Below are 21,339 nucleotides of genomic sequence, written 5' to 3'. Positions count from 1 at the left end.
GCTCGTGCCTCTGCCTCTGCCTCCACTCAAGTTGCCTCTAGCTCCTCCCAGCTCCAGCTCGTGCCTCTGCCTCTGCATGATTCTCATTTTACTCCAACTTGTTTGATTCTTGGTGTGCTCTACTCTCCTTCCAGGTTCAATTTTTAGCTTATATGTTCTATTTATGTATTTGAGTTTGTAATTTGTATAATGAGTAGTATGTATGCACAATTCGTCCAGGACTCCAGGCAACTTGTTTGCTTTATTTTTCATTACTTTGTTATTTATTGATATGGAATTCTGAATATGATCTAATTTCGCTCTCTTTTTCACGTTTTATTTGTGCTTTCAATTTAAATTTAGAAAATGTCATCTGAACAAATATCTAGTACTGCATCTACATAATCTGTTAGAACTAAGTCAGATCCTACATAGGAGCATTGCACTGAAATACCAAATGAAAAAGGTGGCAAGCCTCGCTTAAGATGCCTATACTGTGGAAAGGAATTTGGTGGTGGTGGAATACACATAATGAAACAACACCTTGCTGGAAAAAAAGGAGATGCAACTAGTTGTAAAAGTGTGCCACATGATGTTCGCTATCGATTGGAGGAAAACTTGAAAGAAATTGATCAAAAGAGACCAGCTAAGAAATTGAGAAAAGAAGAGGACAATCCATTGGAAGTGGATGATGAAATTGTGCAAGAAATAATTCCTTCAAGTTCCTCTCAACTAGCCAAAAAAAAGGCATCTACAGCTGGAGACAAATTCTTCGCCCCAAGGACAAGTTCGGGAGCACAGCTAGGAATTCGAAGTGCATTTGCAGGTAAAGAAGCTTTACATAGAGCGGATTTAGCTGTGGTTAGGTGGTTGTATGATTGTTGCATTCCTATGAATGCTGTAAATTCTATTTACTATCAGCCCATGATAGATGCTATTTCAGCTATTGGCCCTGGTTATAAAGGACCAACTTACCATGCTGTGAGAACAAATTATTACAAGACATGAAAAAGGAGGTGCAATTATTAGTTGATGAATGTAGAAGCTTTTGGGCTGAGACTGGATGTACAATAATGGCTGATGGTTGGCAGGATCAAAGAAATAGACAGTTGATTAATTTTCTTGTTTATTGCCCTAGAGGAATGGTTTTCATTAAATCTGTTGATGCATCGGATATTGTTAAGAATGCTCAAAATCTTTGTAACTTATTCATGGATATGGTTGCTTTTGCTGGTGCAGACAATGTTGTCCACTTGGTAACTGATAATGCAGCTAATTATAAAGCTGCTGGAAGGTTGTTAAATGATAAGTTTCCTTCTATTTTCTAGTCTCCTTATGCTGCCCATTGCTTAAATTTGATTTTATCAAATATTGGCAAAATGGAGATTGTTAGTAGCTTAGCAACATGATCATCCATGGTTTCGAAATTCATTTACAACCATGTCTTTTTGCTAGCTTGGTTAAGGAAAAGAGAAGGTTGGATAGAAATCATCCAACCTGGTGCAACACGGTTTGCCACTACTTTCATTGCCTTGAAAAGTATTTATGAGCACAAGCATGATATTCAAGCTTTAATAACAAGCAAGACATTTGTAGAATCTAGATACTACAAGGATTCAAAGGTAAAGGATGTGACAATGATTGTATTAGACAATCAGTTTTGGAATTTTGTTGAAATTGTAAAACCACTTGTGAGATTGTTGAGAATTGTTGATTCTGATGACCGGCCTTCACTTGGGTATGTTTATGACAGCATGTACAGAGCAAAAAGAGCTATAAAGAATACTTTCAGGTACAAAAATCCTTATACAAGCCTTACACAAGTATTATTAAGAGAAGGTGGGATTCTCAACTTCGACAAAATCTTCATGCAGCAGCATATCTCTTTAATCCTGCTTTCCTTTATGATAAGGAAAATTTTTCTAGAAAGCCAAAAGTTATGCAAGGATATCTTAATGTGATAGATAGAAAAATTTCTTCTAATAAGACCAAGTTTTTGTTAGAAGGCACACAATACTAAGAAAGATGTGGAAGCTTTAGTCATCCATTGGCTATAGAATCTGCAAAAACCATACGACTTGGTATACTTTTATCTTTGATATTTATTATTTTTATCTTTAAAATATATTCTAATGACTTATTTTTTCTCATGATAGATGAATGGTGGAAACATTTTGGGAGCAGCTGTCCAAATGTTAAAGACTTGACTGTTAAGATATTAGGCCAAACTGCATCTTCCTCGGGCTGTGAAAGGAACTGGAGTGTCTTTGAAAGAATACACTCCAAGAAAAGGAATAAGTTGGAGCATGAAAGATTGAATGATCTTGTCTATATTCATTACAATTTTCGATTAAGGAATAGGTAAATTATTCAAAATTTTTCTTTCATTTGTAGTTATAAAAAATAAGTTACATGAATCCTTATACTTTATTACTATCGTGTGTTTTTATTAGAGTTGCTAACAAGAAGAAAGCTTTGGACCCTATTGATTATGAAAGTATTGATCAGATTGATTATTGGGTAATGGAAGAAGATGATTGTTCTTTGCTCAATATTGATGATATAGAATGAGATCTCATTTATGATGACACAGTGCTACCAAAAGCTATTATTCATCAAGAGGATGAGGAAGGTTTGGTATTTTTTACTTAATGTTTTCACTTTTTTTTATCAATTATCATGTGATTCTCATTAATTTGATTATATACATTGAATATTTGTTTGTGAAGATAATGAGCAAAGAGGCAACGTGGCACATGGTGAAACTATTAGTGGACTTGATTTACAATTATTTTCTCAAGAGGATGTTGATAGCTTTAGTGAAGATGTTGATGCCTTTGAGCCTGCACATGCTTGGATTAACCAAGATCCCCCAATATTTGATAAGCCATGAAAATTTAAACTTATGAGTAATGATGTTGTGAACTTGCAATGATATGTTTGAGACATATCTTTTGGATTTGTGGTATCTTTGTTTGAGACTTTGAGCAATTAAAACATGTTTGAGACTATATTTTGAATTCGTGATGTCATTGTTTAAGATTTTGAGCAATTAAAACATGTTATGCAATGTGAATTTATGGTGTTGCTTGATATATTATTGTTTTTTTTTGTCAAATCAATGTCTTATATATATATATATATATACACATATAAATATTATTTTTTATTTAATTTTCATGTCACTGGTTTGACCGCCGGTCCAACCGGTTGAACCGTGAGAACCGTGACCTGCTGTCCTTTCCGGTTCGATGTTCGGTCCGGGTTTCAAAATATTGAGTTGGCTTGTTGGGCTTAATCTAAATTATCAGCTCTTCATAGAACAAGATAGAAACATAACTTGTATAATTTTTTAAAAGTATACATACATCATGCTTAGAGATAGTTAATTATCAAGCCATATAAAACTAATTAATTAAGTTAAATTAAGATTGTTATTTATCTAACAACATACAAATTAAAAATATTATCATTAATTATTATAATTAATAAAATTAACAGAATAAATTAATTACTAAATGAAAGAAAAATTTAACATTAAATATAGAGGCCACCTGCATTATTTTCAAATTATGATAAATAATAATAGATATTAAATTTTAAATTTATTTTTCTAAATTGCATAAAATAAATATTTAATTTTATAAATAAATATGTAACGGCAATATAAGAGATTATTAATTAATTCCTTCAAATATTTATTTAAAACGTTACATATTTATTAAAGTTATAATTAATTAAATTCAATTAAATAATTATATATCTATAAATTAATAACTGTTGATTAAATAAATTTTATTATGATAATTATCTAAACCTATAAAACTAATTAATTATGAAAATTAACTAATTATTGAAAATAGTATAATTAATTATATAATTAAGCGAATTAAAATAAATTAATCACTACATGCAATTTAACATTAAATATAGAGGCCACCTAAATTATTTTCAAATCATGATAAATAATAATAAATATTAAATTCTAAATCAATTTATCTAGATTACGTTAAAAAAATATTTTACATTCTAAATATAATATGTAATAAAATATAAGAGAGGTGGCGTTTTCTATATAGAGAAACGCCACCTCTCTTCAAATATTTATTTAATAATTAAATATTTATAGAATTTTAAATTAAATTAAATGAAATAATTATATATCTACAAGTTAATAATTTATGATTAAGTAAATTATATTATGATAATTGTCTAGCCATATAAAACTAATTAATTAAGACAATTAATTAAGTAAGTTAAAGTAACGTTATTATTTATCTAATAACATATATAATATAGATTAAAATTTATCATTAATTATTATAATTAATAAAAATATAGTAGACTTATCATTAAATATAGTGGCCCCCTTGCATTAATTTTAAATCATGATAAATAATAATAGATATTAAATTTCAAATCTATTTATCTAAATTACATAAATAATTATTTAATTTTGTAAATAGAAAATGTAATATAAATATAAGAGAGATGGCATTTCGGGTACATAGAAATGCCGCCTCTCTTCAAATATTCATTTAAAATTTTTTATAGTTACTAAAGTTTTAATTGATTCAATTAAATGAAATAATTATATATATCTACAAATTAATAACTATTTATTAAATAAATTATATTATGATCATTATCTAAACCTCGAAAACTAATTAATTATGTAAAATATTATAATTAATAAATATAACTGAATAAATTAATTAGTAAATGAAATAAAAATTTAATAGTAAATACAGAGGTCACCTGCATTATTTTCAAATCATGATAACATTAATATTTAATATTATAAATGTAATATGTAATGAAATATAAGAGAAGTGGCATTTCTAGTGCATAGAAATGCCACCTTTATTCAACTATTTATTTAATAATTTATATATTTATATAATTTTTAATTAATTAAATTAATTTAATAATTAGATATCTACAAATTTATAATTTTTGATTAAATAAATTATTTTATGATAATTTTCTAAACCTATAAAACTAATTAGTTATGAAAATTAGTTAATCAAGTTAAAGTGAAATTTTTATTTATCTAATAACATATAAAATACAAATTAAATATATTATATATAATTGATAAAATTAACAGCATAAATTAATTACTAATATATAGTAAAAACTAAACATTAAATATAGAGGCCACCTGCATTATCTTCAAATCATGATAAATAATAAATTTTAAATCTATTTATCTAGGATACATTAAATAAATATTTGAAATTATAAATAAAATATGTAATGAAAATATAAGAGAGGTAGCATTTCCAGTACATAGAAACGCCATCTCTATTCAAATATTTATTTAAAAATGTATATATTTATTAAATTTTTAATTTAATTAAATTAAATATCTTCAAATTAATAGTTGATGATTAAATAAACTATATTATGATAATTATCTAAACCTATAAAGCTAATTGATTATGAAAATTAGTTAATTAAATTAAAGTAAAATTGTTATTTATCTATTAACTTATATTACACTGATTAAATATAATATAATTAACAAAATTTTCAATATAGATAGGTTTCATTTCGTAGGTTTGGAAATGCTACTTTTCTTTTTTTTTATTTAGGAATACAAATATATATTAATTATTTATTAAAAATTAATAAATAGATAGAGAGTTAGCATTTCCTTTTTCTTGAAATGCCACCTCTTCGCTAGTGATTTTACCAAAATAATAATATATATTTATTATTAATCAAATTTAATAAATTGTAATAAAACAATTTTTAATCTGAAATAATAAACAATATTAAAGAGGTGGCATTTTAAAGCACCGAAAAACGTCACCTCTCTTATTTTAATTTATATTTGAGTAAAAAAGTAGATAGATAGCATTTTCAAACTTCTAAAACGCCACTTATCTGAATTTAATTTATTAATTAAGAATATATATTTATTATTAGTTATAATTAAATAATTACGTCTAAATTACTTTATGATGTAATAAAACAATTAGACAAATTAGATAGGCAATGTTTCATTACTGAAATGTCACTATGTGTGGGATTAACTAGAAGCTGTGGCACTTAATTTTAATAAATGCCACTTATTATTATTTACTAAAATTTAAAAAAATGAGTAATTTATAAGTAGTGACATTTGATATAAAAAACACTACCTAAAACCTTTGGATTTTAATATTAGTAATGCTTTGTTTTTCATTATTATAAAATGCATGCTATTAAATTTCATTTCTATAATAGTGCAACATAATGAAAGTATTTATATATTGAACCTTTAATTAACAAAATGTCCGTCGTTTGCCTATGAAATAACCTTATTTATAATTAATTTGTGTTAAATTAAAATATATATACAATGATTTTTGGCTTTAATCTCATCATTTTGCATAATTTGATGTTTTGTGGCTTTACCAAGCCTTCTCATGGGCTTTGAAATCACTCTGTCATTCTCTCCTCCTTTCTCTTGTATGGTTATGATCAATATGCATTCACAACTTTTAGGAAATAATGAGTATAATTTGAGAGAGGCTATTCCCATGAATCATGATTATTTATAGCAAGCCAAAACATAATTACATATACTTGAACATATGATGATTATTATAGAAAAAGATTATTATTGGGAATCTTAAAGAATTGAAGCAAATATATCAGCTATGTCACGCCCCAAAATAGAGGGTGACCGGCACGGGTGTGAATTACTTTCACATTCCCGTAAGCCTTAGAATGAATATTTATTTCATTCCTCAAGAAATGCAAAGTTCAATTAAATCATATGAGAATTTAAACAGCTTTTTAAATTCATTATCATAAAAACTGTCAACGTTTTTGTAGAAATTTCGGCAGAACCTCCCCTGTAATTAGGATCTCCCAAAAATTCTACAACAAAATTTTTTTACAATAACAGTATAATTCAGGAGCATAGCTCCTCCCAGCCATCAACCAATATACAGACCATAAATAAGGTTTATTCACCATCTATGTGGAGCATCTACTTTTTCTTTCAAATCAAAATGACATACCAATCATATATTTACATTAAAATTACAATACCAATCAAAAAGGGTCCACCCACTGTAGCTAATTGCCCTTTCTGAGGTCGTTGGTGGGATCAGCGTCAGCTAACAAATCTGAGACCAAAATAATTTTTCCAGTGAATAGCATTCCCATAAAATTTCTTAAAATTTTTAATCAATAAATTTCAATAATAGTGTCAGCTAGTTAAAAACAATGCTATCAAAATTTATAAACACATGAATCATAACCATATTTATGAAATAAGAGTAAATTAAGAATAATTTATGTTATCATGCTTAAAGAAAATGATCTGTTCTCATATAACTCAAAATGATACTAATTATTAGTTAAAACCAGATAATTTCGAAAACATATATTAATTCACATTTAAAATTTTGAGAACTCAACAGAAAAAGTTACAAACGTGAACACTCAGTTCACGAGGGTAAATAACCAAACACGGCTTCTGCCACGAAAACAAACGTGGACACACCAGTCCACGAGGGTAAATAACCAAACGCAGCAGTAGCTACGAAACAAACGTGGACACACAGTCCACGAGGGCAAGTGACCAAACACGGCTCAAGCCACGGAATCAAACGCGGTATGAAGCCCATGAATACCAAACGTGAGAATAAAACTCACGAAACAAACTAGCTAGTGTTTAACCACAGCGCGCTACGGGCTAACGGAACTGCCGTTAACAACAGTGTTCTGATTTGAGTCCTCTTAAAAATCACGTTTCAAACATACGAGAAGAATAATTGTTGCTGTAATAAAATTACCATTCTCAATGCCAAACTCGCATGAACTGTTTCAATTCTCAAAATTTGCAAAAGTCATATTTTTATGGCTAATATACCAAACTTGCAGTAATTGGATAGCCAATACATTCCGAAGCTTAACAACCATACAAAAATACTTTCATCAATCCGGAAAATACACTTTTGAAAATAATAAGTGCACATATCATAACTCATTTGTCCTTCATTGTCATTGCATAATTTTCAAAACTAATATAATTCATAAGAATAAAATATTCCAGAAAAAGGCTATTAAAATAAATTAAATGGAATGCTATTCACTTACTTGTTGAAGTTTCAAATTCTTAAAATATTCCTTGCCTTTAATTCTGGTCAGGATCTCGTTCTTCCTCGCACCCTATCAGAATATATATATATATATATATAAATAAAAATAAAATTTTTAACATAATTCCAAATCAATCACCATTATAATTAGAGTTGATCCAAGTGTTATCGTTAACATCACTAGTCCCCATCAATTTCGTTTTAGTTAAACCATCCATTCATGATTCCATAGCTTGCATACTTATATACTTCTCCCACCAAACTTTATCCTTCATACTTGCAACCTTCCCCATATATATATACATTTATTTTTATAGGTTTTGCACCAATTACTTTAGGTGCATAAATTCTACTTAATTAAATTAATTATCCAAATCACTCTCCTCCTCCCTTACCTTAATAGTTTCTTTAATCATATTCAATTCAACTCAAATCCATTTAGCCCATAAAATTATGACCCAGACCCACACACATATATATAGCAAGTCTTTGAACAAACTTCCAACTTAAATTTGAATCTTCTCCCTCCTATAACAGCATGGCATAATAGTAACAAGAAGCATGCATGATATATATACTCCTCTCTCTCTCTCTTTTTTTTCTCAGCCACGTACAGCCATAAACAGTCACAGGGAAGCCAAGTTCTTTTTTGTTACCGGTTCACATATATATTGAGTAAAACGTGAAGCCTTCTCACCTTGACTCACCACAACAGAAAACCAGGATGAAGAAATTGAAACAGCCGGTTGAACAGGGGAGATATAATCCAAACACTGTCACGATGCACAGCAACGAAAGGAGCTTGACTCCACAGCACCGATACAAGCTTACAATAATAGCTCTACTCTAGTTTTGATGCTTTGTGATTTTTTCAGCTCAAAACACACGGACTGAACAGCATACAGAAAAATGCAGAAACAGGGAACACGTAACGGTAAAGCAGAGCATAAAGCTCACAGTTGAGCTGGGAAAGAAAAGAATCATGAATCCAGCTCCAACAACTAAGTCTCACAGTGGCAGCAACCCAACTGACGATAGAAACCGAGCAGCGACCGAACTCAATGAAGACAGCCAGAAACAGACAGAGAACGATAATAAAGACAGGGAACACAGAAAAAAACAAACCAGAGAAACTTTAGCTTCGACTGCACCAGCCACCACCGTGAACAACAAGGAAGATGAGTCGGTGATCTCTGAAACAAGAAAAGGTCAGAGGTATAGGAAGGTTAAGTCGGTCATATTCTCAGGCTCTCATTCTCTCTCTGTTTTTCTGGAATGGCCGAGGAAGAGAAGGAAGCTTTTATCATTTTTTGAAAAGGGAAATTTTGTAATTTCAAAGAAGCTGAAAAAAATAAAATTCCCTTTTTGTTGCATCAGGGATTTGAACCGGAAACCTTCAGTTGCTTGGCATACATTCTTCCATTCTACCAATACTCCTTATTGTTATAATTATCCCTAACATAACTAAAATATATTCATATAATTAATTCAATAAGTATATATATATATATAGATTATTTAAGGCTATTACATTCTTCCCCCTTAAAAAAATTCGGTCCTCCGAATTTAAATTTATACTTACCTTAATCCTCAAAAAGGTATGGATACTTAGCATGCATATCCGTTTCGACTTCCCACGTAGCTTCTTCTTTAGAATGGTTACGCCATAGCACTTTCACCGAAGCAATTTCTTTCGATCGCAACTTTTTAACTTGTCGATCCAAGATAGCCACTGGAACTTCTTCATAGGACAAGTCTGGGGATATTTGAGTCCCCTAAATTTCAATTACATGAGAAGGGTCATATAAATATTTTCGTAGCATTGATACATGAAATACTGGATGAATACCCGATAGTTCAAGCAGTAACGCTAAACGATGAGCAACTGCACCAATTCTTTCTAAAATCTCAAATGGACCCACATACCTTGGGCTAAGTTTACCTTTCTTTTCGAACCTCATAACCCCTTTCATAGGAGATACTTTAAGGAATACTTTATCCCCGACTGTGAATTCTAACTCCCAACGTCGATTATCAACATAAGACTTCTGTCGACTTTGGGCTATTATTAATCTTTCTCTAATTATTTTTACATTCTCAATAGCATCTTGCACCAAATCTGGTCCCAACAGCTTAGTATCGCTAACATCAAACCATCCAATAGGAGACCTACATTGCCTGCCATAAAGTGCTTCATATGGGGCCATTTGTATGCTAGATTGATAACTGTTGTTATAAGCAAACTCTACCAAAGCTAAGTAACGGTCCCAACTGCCACCAAAATCCAGAATACAAGATCTTAACATATCTTCAAGTATCTGAATGGTTCTCTCAGACTGGCCATCAGTTTATGGGTGAAAAGCAGTACTGAGATCTAATCGAGTGCCCAAAGCTTCTTGGAAAGATCTCCAAAATCGGGAAGTAAATTGAGGACCTCTATCAGAAATTATGGATATTGGAATTCCATGCAATCGCACAATCTCATCAATATATAATTGAACATATTTATCAACATTATATGTTGTCTTTACTGGAACGAAATGAGCTGATTTCGTCAGTCTATCAATAATAACCCAGATAGAATCATACCCCTTAGCAGTGCGAGGTAACCCGGTGACAAAGTCCATTGTAATATTTTCCCACTTCCATTTTGGTATTTCTAACCTTTGGTGTAGCCCAGCTGGCTTTTGGTGTTCTGCCTTAACTTGCTGGCATGTCAAACAGCGTGAGACAAAGTCTGCCACATCCTTTTTCATGCCATCCCACCAATACAGTTGTTTCAAATCTTGATACATTTTAGTTGCTCCTAGGTGCACGGTATATGCAGAATGATGAGCCTCTTCCATAATAAATCGCTTCAAGTTTTCCTCTTGTGGTACACAAATTCTACCCTTGCACTTTAATATTCCTTCTTGATCAATTTCAAACTCAGTGTTACTTCCAGCTATGACTGCTTCTTTTAACTTGCATAATTTTGGATTTGAGAATTGAGCGCTCTTAATTTGATCCATTAAAGAAGAACGAACTTGTACATAAGCCAGAAATGGTCCCTTATCAATAATTTCAAACTTGACTCCACTCTGCTCAAGTTTATGAATTTCTTGCACCAAAGGCCTCCTTGTCAAAGTCATATGCACCAAGCTACCCATCGATTTTCTACTTAAGGCATCAGCCACCACATTTGCTTTGCCAGGATAGTAAAGAATTGTACAGTCATAATCCTTCAGTAACTCTATCCACCTTCTTTGTCTAAGATTAAGATCTTTTTGTTCAAAAATGTACTTTAGACTCTTATGATCAGTATAGATTTTACATGTCTCACCATAAAGATAGTGACGCCAAATTTTTAATGCAAAAACAACTGCTGCCATCTCTAGGTCATGGGTTGGGTAGTTCTACTCGTGTTTCTTAAGTTTCCTTGAGGCATAAGCAATAACTTGTCCATGCTGCATTAAAACACAGCCTAAACCCACACGAGAAGCATCGCAATAAACTGCATACCCTCCATTGCCTGATGGTAAACTCAAAACTGGTGCCGAAGTCAAACACTCCTTTAACTTTTGAAAACTGTCTTCACACTTGTCACTCCATTCAAATTTCACATTCTTTTGAGTTAGTCTTGTCAGTGGAGCAGCTATTTTAGAGAAATCCTTGACAAAACGACGATAATATCCTGCAAGACCTAAGAAACTACGAATTTCTGTAACAGTTGTTGGTCTTGGCCAATTTTGCACCGCTTCTACTTTGCTTGGGTCCACTTGAATACCATTTTTAGAAACAACATGTCTTAAAAAGGTAACTTTATCGAGCCAAAATTCACATTTAGAGAATTTGGCATAAAGTTGTTGTTCCCTCTTTGTCTGTAAAACCATCCGTAAATGATGTTCATGCTCCTCTAGGCTCTTTAAGTATATCAGAATATCATCAATAAAAACAATCACAAACTTATCAAGAAACGGTCTAAACACCCGATTCATTAGATCCATAAAAGTTGCCGGTGCATTAGTTAACCCAAATGACATTACTAGGAATTCATAATGACCATATCGGGTTCTAAATGCAGTCTTAGGTATATCCTCTTTCTTGATCTTTAATTGATGATAACCTGAACGTAAATCTATTTTGGAAAAATACTGAGCTCCTTGCAACTGATCAAAAAGATCATCTATTCGAGCCAATAGGTACCTGTTTTTCACCGTCACCTTATTAAGCTGCCGATAATCAATACAGAGTCTTAATGACCCATCTTTTTTCTTCACGAAAAGTACTGGTGCTCGCCAAGGGGATGTAATAGGTCGAATGAATCCCTTATCTAACAGTTCTTGCAATTGAATCTTTAGTTCTCTCAGCTCAGAAGGTGCCATTCTATAAGGTGGAATAGAAATTGGTTGAGTGTCCGGAACTAAATCAATGGCAAATTCAATCTCTCGATCAGGTGGCAATCTAGGTAACTCTTCTGGAAAAACATCAGGAAATTCCCGAACAACAAGAATTTGATCCAAACTAACAGTGGATTTATCAATGTCCCTTATCACCGCTAAAAACCCTTGACAACCCTTCTGTAGTAATCGTTGGGCTTTTAAAGCTGAAATAAGATTAGTAGGTCTTTCTATAAAACTCCCTTGCAATACAAAAGGAGTTTCACCTAGAATATCAAATTTCACTACTTTCAAGTGACAATCAACGGTAGCATAGCAAGAAGCTAACCAGTCCATGCCTAAGATGGCATCGAAATCAATCATATCAAGCATCATCAAATCAATAAGGGTTTCTCTACCCTCAAGAGACACTTCACAAGACTTATACACATGAGAAACAATTAAAGATTCCCCTACTGGGGTACCAACTACAAATGAATTATCAAGTTCGGTAGGTTCTTTGCTCAACCTCTTAGCAAAATAAGCAGACACATATGAATGAGTTGATCCAGGATCAAATAATGCATAAGCTTGATTGGAACACACAGTTATAATACCTGTAACAACAACATTTGAGGCTTTAGCATCCTATCTTGTCATGGCATAAACTCTCGCCTGCCTTTGTCCTAAGGAAGATTGTCCTCGCTGACCATTTCCCCTTCCAAATTTACCCCTGTTAGCTGAAGTAGAAGCAGTTCTAGCAGGTGGGATTGATGAGGAAGTAGGGTGAGGAGAAGGTTGAATTGATCCGTGGCTTGACACAGACTGTAGATATGGACAATTTCTTCTCAAATAGCCCGTCTGTCCACACTCAAAACATACATCAGACACTCTATAGCACGGTCCCAAATGATATTTTCCACAACTATTACAAGGGACTCTAACATAACCCGATTGATTCGGCACTAACTGGGCTCGAGGTCTCACATTACTAGAATTTGGTCTCACGACGGGAGTGCTTACTGATGGTGAACCAAATGATCTAGGCTTAGATTGTGAGGCACGAAAGTGAGATTGACTTGAAAATTGATGACTCTTGGAAGAAGAACTGAGAAATTTCTCATCATGCTCCCTTTTACGTTTTTTAGAAATTGCTTCCTCTGCCTTATGTCGATTCTCAATTCTCAATGCACTATCAACAATCTCAGCATAGGTGATATCACGACTCAACATAGGTGCTATGTTGTCATGTATGTCGACTGGTAATCCTTGTACAAACCTGCTAATTCGTTCCTTTTCAGTCGGTATAATATGAGGAGAAAAAGAGGATAATTCAGTAAACTTCTGGTCATATTCTGCTATAGACATTCCTTTACTACACTTTAAAGTCAGAAACTCTTCAACTTTTGCGTCTCTAGTACTCTGAGGCAAATAACAATTCAGAAATGTAATCTTGAATTCCTCCCAAGTTAAAGAAGGTACTCTAGTCGCATGCAAACCTGGGACTATTTTTGCCCAAGTACTTGCTACTCCCTAAAGCTGAAACACTGCAAACTCGACATACTAAACATCAGGGCATCTTAAGGCCCTACATCTCTTCTCTATTCCTTCAAGAAACTCCATCGGGTCCTCCCGTGCATTGGTTCCTGAAAAAGATGGTGGATTTAACTTCATAAACTCTGATAACTTAACTGTGGGATTCTCCTCTGTTGTATTATGTGTTGAAAGAACGGTCTACTCCTCAGATTGAGGACTTACTTGTTCACTTCTAGAAGGAATATCTTGTAGGTGCCTAAGGGTTCGACCACCCCTAGCCCTAATCCTACTCTGACGCCGTCCTCTACCTCTTAAGGGCATATCATCTGTCAGAGAGATTCTGCCAGAGGCTCTACTGCTAGTGGAGCTCCTGGTAGATACTCGACGTCTGGGTGGCATATTTCACTATATAAAGAAATAAAAGAAATATTTAATTCAAAATACAATTCCTTTATATAATAAAAAGTCAATAACAAAAACAAACATCGTTCGAAAACTTCCTATGGAACTCCCAATGATGTCTCAATTATAATTATACCCGGGTTCATAATGATAATTGAAACCTCACTGGCAAGTTCTTGCTCCAGATAGTTATATATGTAAAAACCTTGGCTCTGATACCAAAACTGTCACGCCCTAAAATAGAGGGTGACCGGCACGGGTGTGAATTACTTTCACATTCCCGTAAGCCTTAGAATGAATATTTATTTCATTCCTCAAGAAATGCAAAGTTCAATTAAACCATATGAGAATTTAAACAGCTTTTTTAAATTCATTATCATAAGAAACTGTCAATATTTTTGTAGAAATTTCGGCAAAACCTCCCCTGTAATTAGGATCTCCTAAAAATTCTACAACAAAATTTTTTTTACAATAACAGTATAATTCAGGAGCATAGCTCCTCCCAGCCATCAACCAATATACAGACCAAAAATAAGGTTTATTCACCATCTATGTGGAGCATCTACTTTTTCTTTCAAATCAAAACGACATACCAATCATATATTTACATTAAAATTACAATACCAATCAAAAAGGGTACACCCACTGTAGCTAATTGCCCTTTCTGAGGTCGTTGGTGGGATTAGCGTCAGCTAACAAATCTGAGACCAAAATAATTTTTCCAGTGAATAGCATTCCCATAAAATTTCTTAAAATTTTTAATCAATAAATTTCAATAATAGTGTCAGCTAGTTAAAAACAATGCTATCAAAATTTATAAACACATGAATCATAACCATATTTATGAAATAAGAGTAAATTGAGAATAATTTATATTATCATGCTTAAAGAAAATGATCTGTTCTCATATAACTCAAAATGATACTAATTATTAGTTAAAACCGGATAATTTCGAAAACACATATTAATTCACATTTAAAATTTTGAGAACTCAACAGAACAAGTTACAAACGTGAACACTCAGTTCATGAGGGTAAATAACCACACGCGGCTTCTGCCACGAAAACAAACGTGGACACACCAATCCACGAGGGTAAATAACCAAACGCAGCGGTAGCTACGAAACAAACGTGGACACACAGTCCACAAGGGCAAGTGACCAAACACGGCTCAAGCCACGGAATCAAACGCGGGTATGAAGCCCATGAATACCAAACGTGAGAATAAAACTCACGAAACAAACTAGCTAGTGTTTAACCACAGCGCGCTACGGGCTAACGGAACTGCCGTTAACAACAGTGTTCTGATTTGAGTCCTCTTAAAAATCACGTTTCAAACATACGAGAAGAATAATTGTTGCTGTAATAAAATTACCATTCTCAATGCCAAACTCGCATGAACTGTTTCAATTCTCAAAATTTGCAAAAGTCATATTTTTATGGCTAATATACCAAACTTGCAGTAATTGGATAGCCAATACATTCCGAAGCTTAACAACCATACAAAAATACTTTCATCAATCCGGAAAATACACTTTTGAAAATAATAAGTGCACATATCATAACTCATTTGTCCTTCATTGTCATTGCATAATTTTCAAAACTAATATAATTCATAAGAATAAAATATTCCAGAAAAAGGCTATTAAAATAAATTAAATGGAATGCTATTCACTTACTTGTTGAAGTTTCAAATTCTTAAAATATTCCTTGCCTTTAATTCTGGTCAGGATCTCGTTCTTCCTCGCACCCTATCAGAATATATATATATATATAATAAAAATGAAATTTTTAACATAATTCCAAATCAATCACCATTATAATTAGAGTTGATCCAAGTGTTATCGTTAACATCACTAGTCCCCATCAATTTCGTTTTAGTTAAACCATCCATTCATGATTCCATAGCTTGCATACTTATATACTTCTCCCACCAAACTTTATCCTTCATACTTGCAACCTTCCCCATATATATATACATTTATTTTTATAGGTTTTGCACCAATTACTTTAGGTGCATAAATTCTACTTAATTAAATTAATTATCCAAATCACTCTCCTCCTCCCTTACCTTAATAGTTTCTTTAATCATATTCAATTCAACTCAAATCCATTTAGCCCATAAAATTATGACCCAGACCCACACACATATATATAGCAAGTCTTTGAACAAACTTCCAACTTAAATTTGAATCTTCTCCCTCCTATAACAGCATGGCATAATAGTAACAAGAAGCATGCATGATATATATACTCCTCTCTCTCTCTCTTTTTTTTCTCAGCCACGTACAGCCATAAACAGTCACAGGGAAGCCAAGTTCTTTTTTGTTACCGGTTCACATATATATTGAGTAAAACGTGAAGCCTTCTCACCTTGACTCACCACAACAGAAAACCAGGATGAAGAAATTGAAACAGCCGGTTGAACAGGGGAGATATAATCCAAACACTGTCACGATGCACAGCAACGAAAGGAGCTTGACTCCACAGCACCGATACAAGCTTACAATAATAGCTCTACTCTAGTTTTGATGCTTTGTGATTTTTTCAGCTCAAAACACACGGACTGAACAGCATACAGAAAAATGCAGAAACAGGGAACACGTAACGGTAAAGCAGAGCATAAAGCTCACAGTTGAGCTGGGAAAGAAAAGAATCATGAATCCAGCTCCAACAACTAAGTCTCACAGTGGCAGCAACCCAACTGACGATAGAAACCGAGCAGCGACCGAACTCAATGAAGACAGCCAGAAACAGACAGAGAACGATAATAAAGACAGGGAACACAGAAAAAAACAAACCAGAGAAACTTTAGCTTCGACTGCACCAGCCACCACCGTGAACAACAAGGAAGATGAGTCGGTGATCTCTGAAACAAGAAAAGGTCAGAGGTATAGGAAGGTTAAGTCGGTCATATTCTCAGGCTCTCATTCTCTCTCTGTTTTTCTGGAATGGCCGAGGAAGAGAAGGAAGCTTTTATCATTTTTTGAAAAGGGAAATTTTGTAATTTCAAAGAAGCTGAAAAAAAAATAAAATTCCCTTTTTGTTGCATCAGGGATTTGAACCGGAAACCTTCAGTTGCTTGGCATACATTCTTCCATTCTACCAATACTCCTTATTGTTATAATTATCCCTAACATAACTAAAATATATTCATATAATTAATTCAATAAGTATATATATATATATAGATTATTTAAGGCTATTACAAGCTAGGGATCTCACATTCAATCCCCTTTATTTAATATACATTCATTCTACTCATAAAGAGCTAGGTTTGATAATCGTGGCGTGGGGATGACAACTAGAGGTGTTTTCTTTTTCAGTGTAAGACCAAACTTCTCTGATATATCCAACTTTTGACCTTGTGGTTGTTTCCAGTCAAATAAATGCATCAATGTCGCAACGCAATACATAAAGGTCCTTTCTGCCATGGCCATTCCTGCACATATTCTTCGCCCTGACCCAAATGGTAAATAGCTGAAGTCACTTCCTTTGTAGTCATATTGAAGAGAACCCAAGAACCTAGTCGGATCAAAGAGAAGAGGATTGTCCCAAAATGAAGGATCTCTATGTAAGGCCCACACATTCACAAAAACACGAGAGCCTTTTGGGATTGTGTAGCCTCCTATAATGGTGGCTTCACTTGGACAATGAGGAACCAATAATGGAACTATAGGGTGTAACCTTAATGTTTCTTTCATGACAGCATGTAAGTATGGTAGATTATGAATATGCGACTCTTCTACCTTGCCATTCTTTCCCACTACGCTATCCAATTCTTCTTGAACTCTTTTCGTCACCTCTGGTTCGTTTATCATATGAGCCATTGCAAACTCTATTGAGTTAGAGGATGTGTCAATTCCACCTATCAGCATATCCTGTTCATAGTGAAGTAATTAATAAATATAAAAAATCAATAAATTGAATTGATAAAAATTTTATCAACATTAAAAATGATGTGCAAAAATAATTTTTTCAAAAATATAATCTACATTACTTGAACACATAAATCTTTAAATAAATTAAAAGAAATTTAAGGTTGAAACTAGAAAGAAAGATACCACGAGGAGCGACTTAAAGTTGTTCATGGTAAGTGGCGTCTTAGAATGTGGTTCGCCCTTCAATTTCAACAAGTAACCGAAAAAATCATTACTGTCTTCTGATCCTTCGCTTCCATTCTCCTTCTTCACCTTCTGTCGTTGCTTAATCATCTTTTCGAAAATCTGATCAAACTCCCGAACCAACAGACGCACACGTTTCTCAACACCTTGCAAGTCAAACCAAGCCAACCCAGGAAAAAAATCTGATACGTTAGGCTTTGCAATTAGCTCCATCACAAGGGTCATCACTTCTCTGAACTCTGCTCCCACCATTACAGTCCTTTCATCCCCTTCCACCGTTGTCGTCCCACCCCAAATCATCCTTGTGGTCATGTTCAACACTGTAAGAAACACTTGCTTTCCAATATCCACCGGAAACCCGACCCGATTATAGAGATAACCCACAGTTTTCTGGAACTCCTTGCGACAGAGTGTAAAGACGGAACTCAAGGTGTTGCTGTTGATTATCCATTGCACAAGCACTTTTCTCAACATTCGCCACTCAGGTCCGTAAGAGGAAAAAACTACATCGCTTCCGCCATAGGTAATGATCCTGCCGGCAACAGGGACGTCACGGTTGGCGAAAACGACGTCATGGTCTTTGAGAACTTGTTGAGCCATTGAAGGGGAGGTGATGACGACGCCGTATTTGATACCGAGTCGGAGTGAGAAGATTGGACCATAGGTTTGAGAGAGAGAGGCGAAGTAAGAGTGAAGATTGGGATCGAGAGAGAGAAGATTGCCGATCAAGGGAAGACCTGGTGGACCCGGTGGTAGGTTGGGATTGGGTTTGGTGAAGAAGATGAATACGTACCAAGTGAATGAGAAAATGCTCCAGAGAGCTAGAAACAGAAGGCTGAGAGAATCCCACTGGTTTATGAAATCCGTCAGGTTCTGAAAGAAAGTTGGTAGTGGCAACATCATTGGATCGATACTGAGATTTCTGAAGCAAGAGGGATGCAGCATAATGGTAGAGGCATCAATTTTATAAGAATAGTGAGTAGATTTCTTAAGCAAAATGTTGTGATTGATTAGTAATACCACACCAACTTGTGCAAATGTAGCTTGTCTTATTTCTGTTGGGGAGATTCCATTTGCACGATGCAAATAAAATTCTTCGTCTTTATCTAAACCAGTTTCTGGACCAGAAAGGATTGTGTTCAGTTTGTACCTCAACCACACACATACCGCTCGTTCCTTGCACAATCAATATCATGTCAAATGAAACTAAAAAAAAGTTTCTCTGGGGAGCATTCAATTTTTTAAAGAAAAAAAAAACATAATTTGGAGAATTATATAGTCATATTATTTCATTAAAAATAACGTACAAGTAAGAATTTGATTTAAAATTTAATTTCATAATAAGTAAGATTAATATAAATTATTATAATTTTTTTATTTTTCATAGGTATCGTTTTATTAAAGGTAATTGTGTTTGAAATACAATCCATACATATTTATATTAGTTTTAATTAGAAATCTACACGTCATTTTGTTTTATTTTATTCTATTTTTATTTTGTTATGGTTATAATTTAAATTATAATATTATGATGACACTTATTATGAATAATTCAGGGATGCTCACATCAATAAAATCATGGAAAAGTGGTGCCAACACATATTTCAAGTATGGATCATGCAAAATTCATGCATTAATCCTCAATGAGTGCACATTTGATCTAGAAGCAAAAGGAATGTGATTTAGGATGGGATTGTTTTGTTGTTTCATTTTTTAGGATAGGATTGTGATTTAGGAATCAGATTTGTGACTTTTTAAGCAAAAGGAATAAGTATTTTGATTGAATTTTGGTTTCTTTGCAGTGAGAGAGAGAGAGTGAGTTTTCTTTTAATGTTGAAACAATGTTGTTGATAATAATGCTTGCTGGATTGTCTGGGATTGAGTAAGTTTTGATTGTCTAGGATTGTTTTGGCTGTAAATTGTCAATTCTATTATAGGGGAACTGCTTAAAACGTAGCTTCCACATTAAAAAAATACTAGAATATATTTGACAGTTATTTTAATAACTATCAAATATATATATATATATATATGGGCATATTTGATGGTTATATACATAATAACCATCAAATATGCCCTTCTAACTTTGCACTAGATTCTTTTTTAGTACATTATACTTGACGATTACTAATAACTATCAAGTATAGGTGTTGCTCACCGTAAGTGTATGGGTTGTCGCAAATAATATAAGATAGATAAAGTATCGTTCTCTCAAGGATTTGTTCAAAATAATGATGATCAAATAAAATACTAAGTGAGTTCAATTAAATTGAGGCAAACATAATTAGGTCAAAATGATTTTGAAACTAAATTAAAACTAGAAAATAAAGAAAATAGATTGATTCACAAACTTCAAACACAAATTTGAATTTAGGATTATTGATCCCCCTTGTATCTCATAACACCAAAATTACCTCCTCTCCTAAATGCTTTTAATGAAAATAAGTGCTAACGTAAGGTTCTAAAAATACTTGGACAAGCTTTCTTAAGTCATAAACAAGTGTTTAGTTAAATTAATTGCCCAATCTCTTGTTACAATTAATAAAACTCAATTTTAAACACCAACCCTAATGTGGCTGTACAAGGTTAGCAAATATATCTCCATCTTACAAGCAAAACCATCCATTCAACATGCAAATATCAAGTTCTTGCACAATTTTACCTAAGTTCTACACTTAACCTAACCCTCTCAGGCATCAATTAAGTGAACCCAATATCTAAATGGACACCAATCACTTAGAAGCATTAAGAAAGAGTAAAATAAATACACACACACACACACACACACACACATCATTAATCATAAAAAAGAGGACGAACATAATATTGATCCATACAA

At 33.1% G+C, this 21,339-nt stretch overlaps 2 protein-coding genes across 4 annotated transcripts; one reads left to right on the top strand and one right to left on the bottom strand.

Moving 5' to 3' along the window:
- The first annotated feature begins 510 nt into the window (after positions 1-510).
- On the top strand, positions 511-9,540 carry LOC129310731 (uncharacterized). The gene is made up of 7 exons (XM_054952652.1): positions 511-960; positions 1,071-1,273; positions 1,445-1,771; positions 2,164-2,340; positions 2,433-2,518; positions 8,957-9,296; positions 9,459-9,540. Exons 1-7 carry the CDS (start codon positions 511-513, stop codon positions 9,538-9,540), a joined length of 1,665 nt encoding a protein of 554 aa, XP_054808627.1.
- Positions 9,541-14,807: 5,267 nt separating this feature from the next.
- LOC129311344 (flavonoid 3'-monooxygenase CYP75B137-like) lies at positions 14,808-19,559 on the bottom strand. 3 transcript variants are annotated; one of them, XM_054953587.1, is made up of 5 exons: positions 18,441-19,559; positions 18,126-18,257; positions 16,750-16,825; positions 16,056-16,127; positions 14,808-15,078 (listed from the first exon to the last, which is right to left on the bottom strand). In XM_054953587.1, exons 1-4 carry the CDS (start codon positions 19,443-19,445, stop codon positions 16,093-16,095), a joined length of 1,248 nt encoding a protein of 415 aa, XP_054809562.1. In that variant the 5' UTR covers positions 19,446-19,559; the 3' UTR covers positions 14,808-15,078; positions 16,056-16,092. The 3 variants fall into 3 exon arrangements, with proteins under 3 accessions (XP_054809562.1, XP_054809561.1, XP_054809560.1); XM_054953586.1 differs by having other exon boundaries at positions 16,760-16,825; XM_054953585.1 differs by lacking the exons at positions 14,808-15,078; positions 16,056-16,127; positions 16,750-16,825 and having other exon boundaries at positions 17,538-18,257; positions 18,441-19,554.
- Between the last annotated feature and the right edge of the window lie 1,780 nt (positions 19,560-21,339).

Source organism: Prosopis cineraria, unplaced genomic scaffold (genome assembly GCF_029017545.1).
Source record: "Prosopis cineraria cultivar Desert tree isolate PC_DT_omini unplaced genomic scaffold, ASM2901754v1 PC5, whole genome shotgun sequence".
Lineage (NCBI taxonomy): Eukaryota > Viridiplantae > Streptophyta > Magnoliopsida > Fabales > Fabaceae > Prosopis > Prosopis cineraria.
Note: the sequence above shows the minus strand (reverse complement) of the source record. Positions and strands in the feature narration are given on the sequence as shown.